This window comes from Rhinatrema bivittatum, chromosome 12 (assembly GCF_901001135.1).
Source record: "Rhinatrema bivittatum chromosome 12, aRhiBiv1.1, whole genome shotgun sequence".
Taxonomy (NCBI): domain Eukaryota; kingdom Metazoa; phylum Chordata; class Amphibia; order Gymnophiona; family Rhinatrematidae; genus Rhinatrema; species Rhinatrema bivittatum.
In genome coordinates this window covers 58,528,421-58,541,893 of record NC_042626.1, presented here as the reverse complement: position 1 = coordinate 58,541,893, position 13,473 = coordinate 58,528,421, and the positions used below count along the sequence as shown (strand labels likewise).

Genomic DNA, 13,473 nt, shown 5'->3' with positions numbered 1-13,473 from the left:
AGGAAACAAAGCAACCAAGCAGAGAGGAGAGGAGGAGGGGGAGCAACACCAAGAAGGCAGGATGATATTCTGCCTGGGGAGGAACCAACTAGCTGGTCTTCTATGAAAGGGGGGATTCCATCTAAGGACAGAAGGCCTCTGACCCAGCACAAATTGCCAAGTGTTACACAGAAAATAATGTTTTCCATAAGCGGAGCCCTGTGTACTGCCTGTATCAACGTCATACCTTCCATTTCCCAGGCTTAGTTCTCTTTTAAAGAACTGAACACAAAGGAAATATAGTACGTGTATCTGGACTTCTTTCATGCACCTGCAGGACTCCCAGAGCATTCACGGCGACAAAACCATCCAGTGTGGATGCTCTCCAGCCAGAACAGTGCAAAATCCACCCCCAGATTTCATGGGAGTGCATCATTCTGCTTGCTGAGAGGCCCTCTAGCTCCCTCTTACCTTCTCTGCTGCTATGTTCGGGCACCTCCAGTTGTACAAGTAATACTGCAGATTCCCATCCCCAATGCCAAACTTCAGCTTCTCCAGGAACGTCTTGTTCTCCATCAGGTCCAGAGCGTTAAACACGTCAAACCCTTTCTACCAGAGGGGACCAGGAAGCAACCAGGCAGGGAAGAGAGAAGGATAGAGATCAGCACAAAGAAGGCAGAATGTTTTCACACTGTCCCCCGTGTCACAGCTTGTGTTCCTCTCCTCTAAATGCTGCCAGTAAATAGAGACCACACTAGACTGATTCTCTTGGCTTTCCTTATCTTACTGCTGCTATACAGCTCCTTCTCTCAGTGAATTCCAAGGTTATAGGATATATCAATATACAGATTATATGGTAGGAAAGAGAGGAATGGTTTCCTAAGGCTCCCACACAGATTAACAAGCCAAGATACTCAGAAAAAGAGCCAAGATCAGGACTAAATGGAGAATATATCCAGTGACTACAGCACCATCTGATGGGAAACATTATAATGCCAATCACCCACGACTGCGTTGTCAGCAATTGACCCAAAGCAATCACATTGCCGACCTTGTCTACCCCCTCATTCTCCCGAAACCCAGGCACGTAGGTCTTAGTGAACAAATCTTGGGGAAAATAACCTCTCACCAATTTGGCCAATATGAGGGCATCGTTCATGAGGTCGATAAGAGGGGTCTTGGTGTGCACGTTGTAGAAGGAGTAAGCAGCTTTCAGGCTCTTGTGGGTGGGGTGGTTCATGATGGTGGAAGGCAGGGTGTAAAAGCTCAGGAAGTCTGTCACCTGACCTTCAGGGCTCTACAGAAAGAAGAGGGAGAGAAATAGCTAAGCAGGCAGTGCAGAATGAAAGGGCTCTTATTTTCTTGTCAGCAAGAGATTAGCCATGACACCAGCCAGCAGGGGCCATCGAGTGGGAAACCAAGAACAGCTCTGACAAACTTCTGTAACTGTACAAATCAGTGCTGCCGGTTGTGACTCGCAAGCGTGGTGCCTGGCTCTGGGCCACCCATGCTCCTATCTCCACCCTGAGCCTCACCTCCACCACAAAGGTGTCGATGATATTCTCCTGCGGGAGGAACCAGTGCTTCACCTCCTCCCGAGTCATGACTGGCGTCAGATGGAACTGCTTCAAGTACTCGGTCAGCAGTTTGTGCACAGCAGGGATGTGCCTGTTCTCCATAGGCAGCAAGCCGGGAGTCTTGGGGGCCTGCAGAGAAGGAATGAGAGAGAGAGGGGGGGAAACTCTTTACATTCAACATCAGGTGGTTCTCATAGTTCCTGTGCTGGGAAGCAGCACAGATTATCCAGACTATTACTTAATAAAGACTCTTGGAGGATGTGCACACACTCCTGGCATATTTCCTGGGCGTCTCCAGTAGGCAGTGCAGTTTTCTTTCTTTTTCAGTCAGATAACTTCCTGCTAGCCCTTTGGCTTTCCATATCATTTGGAATTGGCCTCTAGTGCGCTACGGCACCAAAAGTATTCACCTGTGGGCTCCCTCTCGCACTCTGCTAACATGCACCCCAAGTCTAGGCCTGTAGGGGTCACTATTGCATGACTGAGACTCAGGGCCAGCTCAAGACTAACTGGTACCCTGTGCAAAAATGAGCATTCCTCCCCCCTTACACACACACACACACACACACACACACACACACACACACACACACACACAAGTGTACATAGCTCTAGGGCACATGGTGTCCTAGGTGAAAATCATTGGTGGTGCCCATCCCCCAACTGATCCCTGCTCCTTGGGAACAAAGGGTAAGGAAGTCACTGGTGGGGAAGGGAGAAAGACAACCTCCCCCCCCCCCCCCCCCACACACACACGCATGCAGATTGACTTGGATTAGTGACAGTGGGCACACTTTAGCTCTCTCCCTGTCCTCAGCATTCTTCCCATTTCCCCCCACCACTCCAGTGCTGGCCTTAGAAATAGAGAAATACACTTTCTCTAGATACAGAAATGCTGAATGTACAGACTAAAAAATGACTTTTTATTTTCTATCAATTATGTATCCTTGGATCACACATCAGCAACAGAACTGAGCCAAAAAATCTCCAATACAAATTTCAAATTTTGTCTAAACCACCAAGAAGTAGAGTATATCCCTAGAGTATGCATATCTTGGCTGTATTAACTTTATCTGGAAATTTGGCTATAAGTCATTACAATAATATCTCCTAAGGGCCCTATATACAACAAAGAAAGCCTTGGCCAGTTTTAGCCACCCAGTAAAACTATTTTTTAAATTATCTGACAGCATTGCATCAATAATTTTAGAAAATGGCTACAAGATCTTATTCAGATGATATTTAACAGCTCATGATTATACAGCATATACCCACAGGTGTCAGTTAACTGTTGGAGAGAATAAAAGAAACCATAAAGCATAAAGCATAAATAGAAATGTCCATTCAAAAACCAAACTGGAAATTGCAACAAGCCAAACACTGTATGCAATGCAACATTACCATTTCTCATAAAACATAAAAAATAAAATCAAGAAATATAAATCATGAATCATAATAGCAAAACCATACTAATAAAAATAATAAATATTTCAAAACATTGTATGAATAGAAAATCCAATAATTAAAAAATGTCATAAATTTCCCAAAACACCAATAAAGTATTTCAAAACAGCAGAAACATAAAATAATGCCTAGGATCTCGCTCTCTCTCACACACACATATGCACACAGACTCTTTCACTCAATCACACACAGGTTCTCTTTCACATACACATATATACATATATACATAAATATGCACACAGGCTCTCTCTCTTACAAACACACACACAGGCTTTCACACTCATACATTCTCAGGGCCTCCCCCTCTCTTTGGGATGGGCTCTGCCGTGGCCCTGCTGAGCCTTTTCTCTTTGGGCCAAAGCAGGATGGGCTCCAATGTGGCCCCTGCCAGGCCTTCTGTCTTCGGACTGTGGCGGGATGGGATTGCCATGGCCCCACTGAGCCTTTTGTCTTTGGGCCATGGTGAGATGAGCTCTACCACTGCCTTGTTGGGCCTTCTGTGTTCAGGGTGCAGCAGAATGGGGTTGTCATTGTCCCACTAGACCTTCTCTCTTTGGGCCGCAGTGGGATAGGCTCCGCTATGGCCCCATCAGGTTTCTCATCAGGCCACAGCACCTTTTGCAGTTGCACAGGTCACACACACAGCAGAAGCCTGACCTGAAAATTTAAGCCAGGTCCTCTACGTTCCCAGTGCATAGCACTGCCACTGATCCGCTGGGCAGGCCTGGCAGCAGTTTCATGGTGAGTGCATTCCCAGCCTCCCCTCTCCCCATCTACTGACCTCTGGTAGTCGGTTCAGTTTTATGGTCCGCAGCATCGTCATATTCCTGCTCAGGTGAGAGAACTTCACTTCTATCAGCTTGCGAGGATTCAGGAAGCGGTGCCAGTACCTTGGCAGGGAGAGGAGGGGAGAGAAGAAAGGTGGTGGTGGGGACAGGGAGACATTAAGAAGCTTGTAACATATAGCTGTGAAGCCCAAACCTAGATATGCGGAGGTCTTCAGCTGCTGACTCTCTTAAGAATGCTAGAGAGATATAGGATTATAATAATACAATTGTGCCCTTTAATTGACTATGTGTTCGTGAGGATCTTATCTACTTTTTTCAACAATTACCACATACACAACCATAACCATCATTACCATATGAGAGATAGAGCTTCACTTCCCAAATTCATCCTCTTTATAATAGTAACACAATATCCTTCCATACACAGAATATAAAATACATTACAATACTGTATAATGCCTTCTTACATTTCAGGCGTCCATCTATATCCAGGGCGTAGATGCTCCCGCCCAACACTCTTAATACACATAGCCTCTTAAATTTCCCTAACCATTCCCACATCATGTACTACAGCTCTGCCCAGTATGTCCAAAAAGGTGCCCACATTTTGTCATAAATGTTTGATTGTCTACGAAGCATATACAGTTTGTTAACTTTTCTACCAGGGCTATTTCATGAACCTGTCTTTGCCAATAAGCTAGCATAGGGGTAGATTTCCATAGAGTAGCTATTGTAACACTGCCTGTATGTATCAGATGAACTACCAGGGTCCGCTCTGCTATGCCAAGATCATGATCTCCCCATCGCCCCATTAAACAGAACAACAGCGTCATACCAACCTTCATCCTCACGATTCAATGTACCTCCATCTTGATCTGATTCCATAACTCCTCCCCTTGGAGAACTCCCACCACACATGTATGTAGGTATCCACCTGTCCACACCCCTCCAACATAAATTAGAAGCACCAGCCGGATACCTATACTCTACGAAGCAGTTTAACCATTAGCTTCACCCTTCAACCATACATCCATATTCAGTGCACTTTTTTCCATTTGACCCTCCAGAGTTCAGCACTCAGTTCCACTTGTAGATCCCTAGTCTATTTGACATACTAGCACTGCTTTATAGAAATGTGAAATTTCCTTTCTCCACTGGGTTAAGAGCCTTCCATTCATACCCCTCTTCTCCCCAATCCATCTAGTTCCCCTACCAGCCGTAGGAGCTTATCTTCTTTGATGAGGATTTTAAGGGAACTTAGAGGAATCATTGCAGCTCCGCTGGCTGACCTTTTCCATGCTTCTTTAGAGTTGGGAGTAGTTCTGGAGGACTGGAGATGGGCAGATGTGGTTCCTATTCACATAGGTGGAAGAAAGGAAGAGGCTAAGAACTACGGCCAGTCAGTCTGACCTCTGTGATGAGCAAATTAATGGAATCACTGCTAAAACAGAGGATAGTGCAGTTTCTGAAATTCAATGGATTGCAACATCCAAGGCAGCATGGTTTTCCCAGAAGTAGATCTTGTCAGACAAATCTGATCAATTTCTTTTATTGGATGACCAGAGAGCTGGACTGGGGAAGAGCACTAGATGTAGTGTACTTGGATTTCTTCAAAAGCGACTTATAAATACATTGAGCACCCTTGATATGGAATCCAGAGTGATTGGATTAGAACTTGGCTGAGTGGGAGGCAACAAAGGGTAGTGGTAAACTGAGTTTTCTCTGAGGAGGGGAAGTGTTACTAGCGGGGTGCCTCAGGGATCGGTCCTTGGACCAATTCTTTTCAACATTTCATGAATGACATTACAGAAAAGAATTATCAAGACAAGTTTATCCTTATGTCAGTGATACCAAAACCTGCAACAGGTAGACAGCCAGGAAAGCGTGCAAAACATGAAAAGGGATCTAGCAGCTAAGAAAGTAATATTCAGTAAGACAGCCAGTAGATGAGTTATCTAGCTAATGTTAGTTGAATAAGTTGTCCCGAATATTCAGCTTTTAACATGGCTAGTTAGGGTTAAAGTTATCTGGTCAAATAACCTGCCACTTAACTCAGTATCCTCAAAAGATATTTGGTTAAGTGGCCCAATTCCCAACCCCCACCATAAATTTGTAACATCCTTATTGGCTGAGCCACCTCCATCCACTCGCCAACCCTCACCCGCCCCCCCCCCCCCCTGGTAAAGAGAATTTAAAATATGGCCTCCTCCCAACATCAGATTATGGAAAGCATGCCACCATTGCCAAAAAGAGGGGGAGGGGCTTCAGATCTCCAGCCCTTTTTCCTATTAACAGGGCTTTCCGGAAGAACGTTAGAGCATCCCTACAAAGCATTGATGTCCCAGCTATATCATCAAACAATATAGCCTCCAGCAAAGGTTTCAATATCTGCCCCAAAATGCCACCCAGAAAACCCAGAACCCGATACCAAAAAGATTGGAGGTGAATACAAAACCAAAAAGAATGGGCGAAAGTGCCTCTGGATGCCCCACATTTAGCACACTTATCTGAATCTACTACCTTAGCTCTAAATGCCTTATATTGTGAGTTAAAGGCTCTAGATAATAATTTAAATTGTACTTTTCTTACCACCATATTCTCTGTTAGGTAAAGGGATCCCTGAAATGCTTTATCCAACTGCTCTGCCAACACCCTAGTGTTCATATCTTTTGCCCATTTTTGCTGTAGGTCATGGTAAGAAATAGCTGGGACTTCCAAACTTATGGCCTTCTGCCATCTAGAAACAGTAGATCATGCTGTTCGATTTATTCGAAAAAATATCTCCATCCTATCCTGGATGACTATATCCAATCCCTTCTTATGGAGGGACTGCACATAAGGTTGGGCTTGGAAATATGAGAATAAAACCTCTTCCTGCAAGCCATACTGACCCTATAGCTCTTGAAAGATAAGTATCTTCCCATTATCTCCCAAAAGATATACCAACTGTTGCAAGCCTTTAATCTCTGTCTTGAAAACATCTAGAGTGTAATCCTGGAGAAAAATCTAAATTACCCCGTAAAAATAAATATGGAGACACCCTATAATCAAACTGTAAAAGCTTCGCCATAACTTCCAGGCCCACTGAAGTGGAGACACCATCACACTAGTCACTAGCAGTGATGGCCGACTAGATGATTCCACATGCAAAGCAAGACACGGGCAAACTGCCTGCAGGAATGCCCTCTCAAATAACCAATCCACATAAACAGAGGAGGAATATAACCAATCTCTCACTATCTGAAGTAAACAGGCTCGATTATAAACTTCCATATCCTGTAAACCATATACACCCCTCTTTCATTCATGCTTAAGCCAAGACAAAGGAATCCTCGCCCTAGCTGGCCCTCACAAAAAACTAAGAAGTTGCCGAACTAAATGCTGGACATATTTTTTTTAGCAACCAATAAGGCAAAATCTGTAAAACTTATAACCAATTGGGAAATAATGTGATCTTAAACAAATTTATCTTCTTTCTGAGTGTCACTGGTAGGCTTTGCCAATACTGAAACCACGTCTTACTAAATTCTAAAAGAGCACTGATATTCACTGCAAACATCTCTTTGGGGGTCTTGTTTCACTATCAACCCCAGGTATATAAGAGCTCCATCCGCCTAATCGTCCTTCAAAGTCCTTGGAATGGGCATAGCTTCTGATTTGTCATAGTTAAGTTTGAAAAAAGACAGGGTACTGTACTCAAACATCAAGAAAGCGTTCAAGAGAATTCTCTGGATTCGTTAAATAAACCAGAAGATCATTCGCGAAAGCCACTATTTTAAAGGACTGGTCCCCAACATGCACACCCTCTATTGCCTTATCCAGCAACAACTTACACAGCAAGGGTTCAGATGACAATAGAAATAACAATGGGGATAGCGGGCAGCCCTGTCGATTCCTCGAGCCAGCTTAAAAATATCTGAGAGCTCCCATTAACAAGTACCAAAGCCTTGGGGTCTGTATAAAGCAGGTGGACCACATCTTGATTAAAACCAAACCAATCCAATATATGAAACAGATATGCCTATTCCACCTTATCAAAAGCCTTCTCTGCGTCAAAACTCACCAGGAGGGAGGGAATTTGATTTCTACAAGAAGACTCCATTGCCACAAGTACTTTCCGCATGTTTATCACTGTGTATCGGCTTCTAACAAATCCCACTTGACAAGGTGATATCAACTCAGGCAAAGTCACTGATAATCTATCGGACACAATTTTGGCCAACTGTTTGACATCCAGATTAAGCAGAGAAATCGGGCAGTAAGCTTCCGGTCTGATTGTGTCTTTCCCCTTTTTTGGTATCACTATGATCAAACCTGTATTCAGGTGAGCTGGGAAGGACCCCTTACAACATAACTCCCCATAAAAGGAGTTTAATAGATCTACCAAGTTGTCAATTATAATTTTATAATTCTCAGCACTAAATCCATCTGGGCCTGGGGATTTACATAGAGTTGTCTTTTGAATAGCCGACAAGACTTCCTGATAAGATATGGGTGCATTTAATCTTTGCAAGTAATCAGGTGGTATCCAGGGAATGTGCACAACCTCTAAAATCTGTTTCAACCCAGAAAGATCTGGATGCCCTGAAGTATATAATTGCCAGCAATAATCTCAAAATACTTTTACTATTTCTTTAGTCAAAACTACCTGTGTGGCTATATACTTTTCTCCTCATGCAGGAGTACCCTGTCTGGTCCACTCCTATCTATCTTGGCAAAGGTGCTTTTCCAATTGGAGCAATCTCTTATCCGTATCTCTCAGCTGCTTAATTATGTATGCAATAATTCCCCCCCCCCCCCCCCCCATTACTGCCTTAGCAACTTCCCAAAATAAAATGGGGGTTTTCAACATGCTCGTGATTATATCATATATTCATCCCATTTTGCTTTTAAATAGGCATGACATTTGAGATCTTGGGCTAAGTACATCGGGAATTGTCAAGGTCTATTTAATGCTGGCCCACCCACCCAAAGCAGGTCCATTCAAACCGGGACATGATCTGCAATCGTTATGGTCCCATTTCCAATTGCTGTAATATTGGAAAAGTAGTGAGACCCAGCCAAAATGGGAGAGAGGAATGAGCATGAGAAACATGTATATAGTCTTGTTCAGTAGGGTGCAATGTTCACCACACATCAATAGTCACACAAATACGGGATCCCCTTGATTCTGCTTCCACCAGTTGAGAGACCATTGTTATGCAATCTATCTAGGGCAGGATCATGAACAAAGTTAAAATCCCTCCCCACCACCCAACAATCAAAGGATGAGTAGTACTTTTCTGTAGTCTAGTAGCCAAACATACAAAAAAGAAGGGATACTAATTGTTTTGTGCATAAAAGTTGCATAGAGTCAAAGGCCTCCCAGAAAGTAAGACATCCAGAATCAATACACACTCCTAAGGATCATGAAAAACATTCTGTATCTCACAGAGAGGGATTTATGGAAGAGGATAGCCACCCCGCCCACTTGCCAACACCTGATGCATAAAACACTTCCCCAACCCACTAACGTTTAAGCTTCTGATGCTATGTCATTTAGGTGGATCTCTTGTAAAAGCGTAACTTTTGCATGTTGTCTTATTAATTCACTCAAAATCTTTTGCCGCTTAACTACTGAATTCACTCCTCCAACATTCTAGGTCACCATTTTCAACTCTCGACATAATGATGGATTGTGCAGGTTTGTATGATAGTCCCAAACCACTTCAAAAGAGGGGAGGATCCCCAGCCTAAGCCTCCCCCCCAAAAGCCCTTCTACTCACCCAAAGTACCCAAGATACCCACCAATTCAATACTACCCTCTGCCTTTCCAAGCTCAAACTCTCTCCCCCCCCCCGAGCCCTCCTCCTTCCCATTATCTCCCCCCACCCTCCTTAAACTACTCCTTCACTTCCAAAGCCTAAGATGCCATCCCCCTATCAGTCTCCCTGTCCTTTCCAACTTTCTCTTGCCCTCCCAAATAAATAAATAAATAAATAAATAAATGTAATGAAAATAAAACAAATACACATAATGCTGACAACTGAACATTAAACATGTGAGTATTATTAACCAGCCAATGATCACAAACATAACCGTCGCCCATGCAAAAGCTCAAATACAGCAGGAATAGAAAAAATCCGCACACCCACATCCTGGGAGATCCAAAACAAGTGTATCACCAAAACGTCAATGAAAAGAAAAAGAAGAAAGAAACCCCCCCCAAAAAAAACAAGCAAGTATCTCAGATCTATAGAGGGAGCCCTTCATTAGTGTCCCCAACAAGCAGGAACTTCTCACTCCATGCAGAGAGCAGTCTGGCTGTGTGTGTCTTCTCCTCTCCTCTGCTTTATAGCCAGATAGACACACAGAAGCTGCCAGCAGTCAGTCTTCTGATAAGATCCTGTTCTCCTCAACACTGTGAATTAAATTGCTGGTTACTCCTGTAAGGTAAGCTGCTGCCTGCTGGTATTCAATCAAGGCGCATCCCTCGTGCATTGTTCCAGGGCACCGTCGTGAAGAGTAGGCAAAACCAAAAAATAAACGGCCAGGTTTATGTATGACAGATCTAAATCCATCTGCTGAGTATAGAGAGAGCACTGCTTTAGTGTCCCAGATAGACAGTGGCTCGTTGTAGGTAGTATTCACACACACAAACAATGTGTTGCTAGTGGCCTCTCTGCCTGCTCGTTTTAAAGCAGATAAACAAGTTTCAAGCTGTGCGACTCCATCTGGAGAAATGTTCCTTCCCCAACATCAACAGTTCAATAAACTGCGATGCGTAAAACTGCAAAGTTAAGATGTTGTGCTATTGCTGTTTGATCTTGGCCTGTCCCTCATATATCCATCCAGGAAGAAGAGACACTGGAGCACACTAAAGGCAGAAGTGGTTACCCAACATTTCTCTATGAATTTCTGGATGTGTTTTGGCTCGAACTCTCCAATGTTGAAAGAAACTCCTGAGCAGCAGCAAAGTGTCCCTTGAGTGAAACCGGAAGCCGCGCTGGGTATAACAGCATCTTTTTCACCTTCAGCTCCCACAGTTTAGAGCACACAGGTACAAACCCTTGGCGCTTAGCAGATACTTTTGCCAAATAATCCTGAAACACTAGTATCTTTTCGTTATCATAGCCTAGCTGTTTCCCATGTTGGAGGGATTGCAGAATAAGTGATTTGTAGGAGAGGTTAAAAACTCGTGCAATCACTGTGCAAGGCCCACTTCCTGCGTCATCTTTTCTCCCCAGTCTGTGCATGAGCTCTATCCATTATTACCCTAGGTCTGCTGCCAGGCCTAATTTGCGAGGCAGCCAAGATTCCAAAAAACCTTGCAACTCTGCATCAACCACAGTCTCTGGGATGCCCAAAAACCAAAGAATAATTACGCCTCGATCTGCTTTCAAGATCTTCGGCTTTTTCTTCAAGCTATGCTACTCACTCCCGCAACTCAGTAATACCAGCACTATTAGTGAGCAGATCATCATGTACATCGAACACTCTTTGTTCTAGCTCGGTCATTATCCAACCATATGTTGCCAGTGTATTAATTACTTCTTCTAACTTCTGGAAGATTTTGTCTAGCTTTACATCTAGGCTGGCAATTGCCGCAGATGCTGAATCTGTTATATGCAGTTTGCTTGGGAAGCCGGGTTCAGATTCCATCTGCCAGCCATTTCTAGGTCAGCCATGTGGCTCTTTTCCTTGTTGACACAGCCACACAGTAGTACTACCGAAAATATCACTGACTGAACAGCTATAAACCCACTTAATGTAAGGCCAGGAACAGTGAGCCAGATGCCAATGATGGTGGATATCGGGGGATAGTGTCCAGAGAACACCAGGGAAATGTCCTCACCTGCTCACAGCATCACATGATGAGTCTTTATAATTTAATTATAAATGCAAAACAGCTATCTGCAACAGATTCATCTAGACATGCAATAAATGCCTCCATATCTGTAGTTTATATAATATCTACCTGGTATGCATTTATTCTGATTCTGACACAAATTAATGGCAGAATCTGCTCTTTGCTGAGACAGTAAATTGTGTGTTATAGTGAACATTTTCATGATATACAGGTGTTCACTCTAAGAGAGTTCCATGGTATAAAATCCATCTCCCAGGAATCATATCGCAGGCTATTGAGTCTGCATAGATCAGGGCTTCCCAAAACTGTCCTCACCCGATTAGTTGGAATTTCAGGATAAACACAGAATGCAAGAGATACATTTGCACATACTGGATCCCCAGTGTATGCAAATGTATCTCATACACACTCACTAAGTTCTGGGACGCCCTGGCATAGATTATAATGATACTGCTGTCCAGTCTCTTACCTGCATGTGCCAACAGGTTTGGGCAGCACCACGCCGGCAGTGTATACGGCCTGAAAGACTCCCTCCAACTGAACCCGTCGCGTGATCTCCCGGATCAAAACAGGAGCCATCCGCTTCAAACGCAACTTCTTGTGGACACAAAGGAAGTTGATCTCCACCACCTTCTTCTCTCTACAAAGAAAATATTGGAGCACCTTCATTCTCTGTTATTAACCAGTAAAGGCAACTGGAGCAACTCTACAAAAAAAAGAAAAAAACACATCTGTTTTACCCAAGCTCTGTGTCCCTGGGACTGTTGTGGGATTCTGTTTGCAGAATACAAATTGGTACCAAAAGGGCTCACCCTCCTCCCTTCTGAACATTTTTTACTGGAACAAACTGCCCTCCTGGACATGAGTAATGGATTTGAGATCCCCTGTGCCCGTTCTCTGTATCCCGATGAGTCCCACTTGGTTTTGTTTCCTCTCTCAGTCAGTGTTTGGCGGTGGCAGTCAAAAAAGCAAATAGAATGTTAGGAATGATCCAAAACGTAATGGAGAACACAGGGAAAATATCATATTCCCTCTGTATCGTCCTATCTCCAAAAAGACATAGAGGAACGGAAAAGGTACAGAGGAGGCCGACAAAAATGATAAAGGAGATGGAACATCTCCCCTATGATGAGAGGCTACACAGATTAGGGTCTTTAGCTTGGAAAGGAGGCAGCTGAGAGGGGACATGATAGAAGTTTATAAAATCATGAGTGGGGTTGAACGGGTAAACAAAGGTTATTGTCCCTTTCAAATAATACTGAAACAAGAGGACATTCCATGAAACTAGCATTAAGCAAATTTAAAACAAATCACACAAGCTGTGGAATCTGTTGCTGGAGGACATGGTCAAGATGACGAGCATAGCGGAGTTTAAAAGAGGTTTGGACAAGTTCCTGCAGGAAAAGTCCATAAAACATTATTAACCAGATAGATTATAGAAAGCTATTGCTATCCATGGGAGTGTGTAACAGGAAATAGATCTACTCTTTGGGATCTACTAGGTACTTGCCATCTGGACTGGCCATGGGTGGAGACAGAATGCTGGGCTTGATGGACCTGGTCTGACCCAGGATGGTATTCCTCAGTCCTGCAGATTGCAGAATATGTTTTTGAGTTGCCTTCTCTTTCCAGCAATGTCCCATATCAGGGTACAATTTTGGGGCATGGATGCCATGACCAGAGGAATGTAGCGACAGAAAACAGAGTTCAGGAAGGCAGCTATAACAAGACGTTTGTTACAGGTTCACTCTTGTGTGCGTGGGTGGCAAAACACAAGGACACAAAGGGTTGGTATCCCCCAGGCAGCTCCCCTGGC

General features: G+C 43.8%; 1 protein-coding gene across 1 annotated transcript in view; it reads right to left on the bottom strand.

Annotated features, from left to right (window-relative positions):
• LOC115073899 (glycylpeptide N-tetradecanoyltransferase 1-like) overlaps positions 1–13,473 on the bottom strand; it is a 46,653-nt gene that overhangs the window by 638 nt on the left and 32,542 nt on the right. The window contains exons 6-10 of the mRNA XM_029572839.1: positions 12,127–12,297; positions 3,802–3,910; positions 1,515–1,685; positions 1,109–1,276; positions 451–588 (exon numbers count right to left, since the gene is read on the bottom strand). Coding sequence (XP_029428699.1) covers positions 451–588; positions 1,109–1,276; positions 1,515–1,685; positions 3,802–3,910; positions 12,127–12,297 — 757 coding nt within the window. The remainder of the gene's footprint in view (positions 1–450; positions 589–1,108; positions 1,277–1,514; positions 1,686–3,801; positions 3,911–12,126; positions 12,298–13,473) is intronic.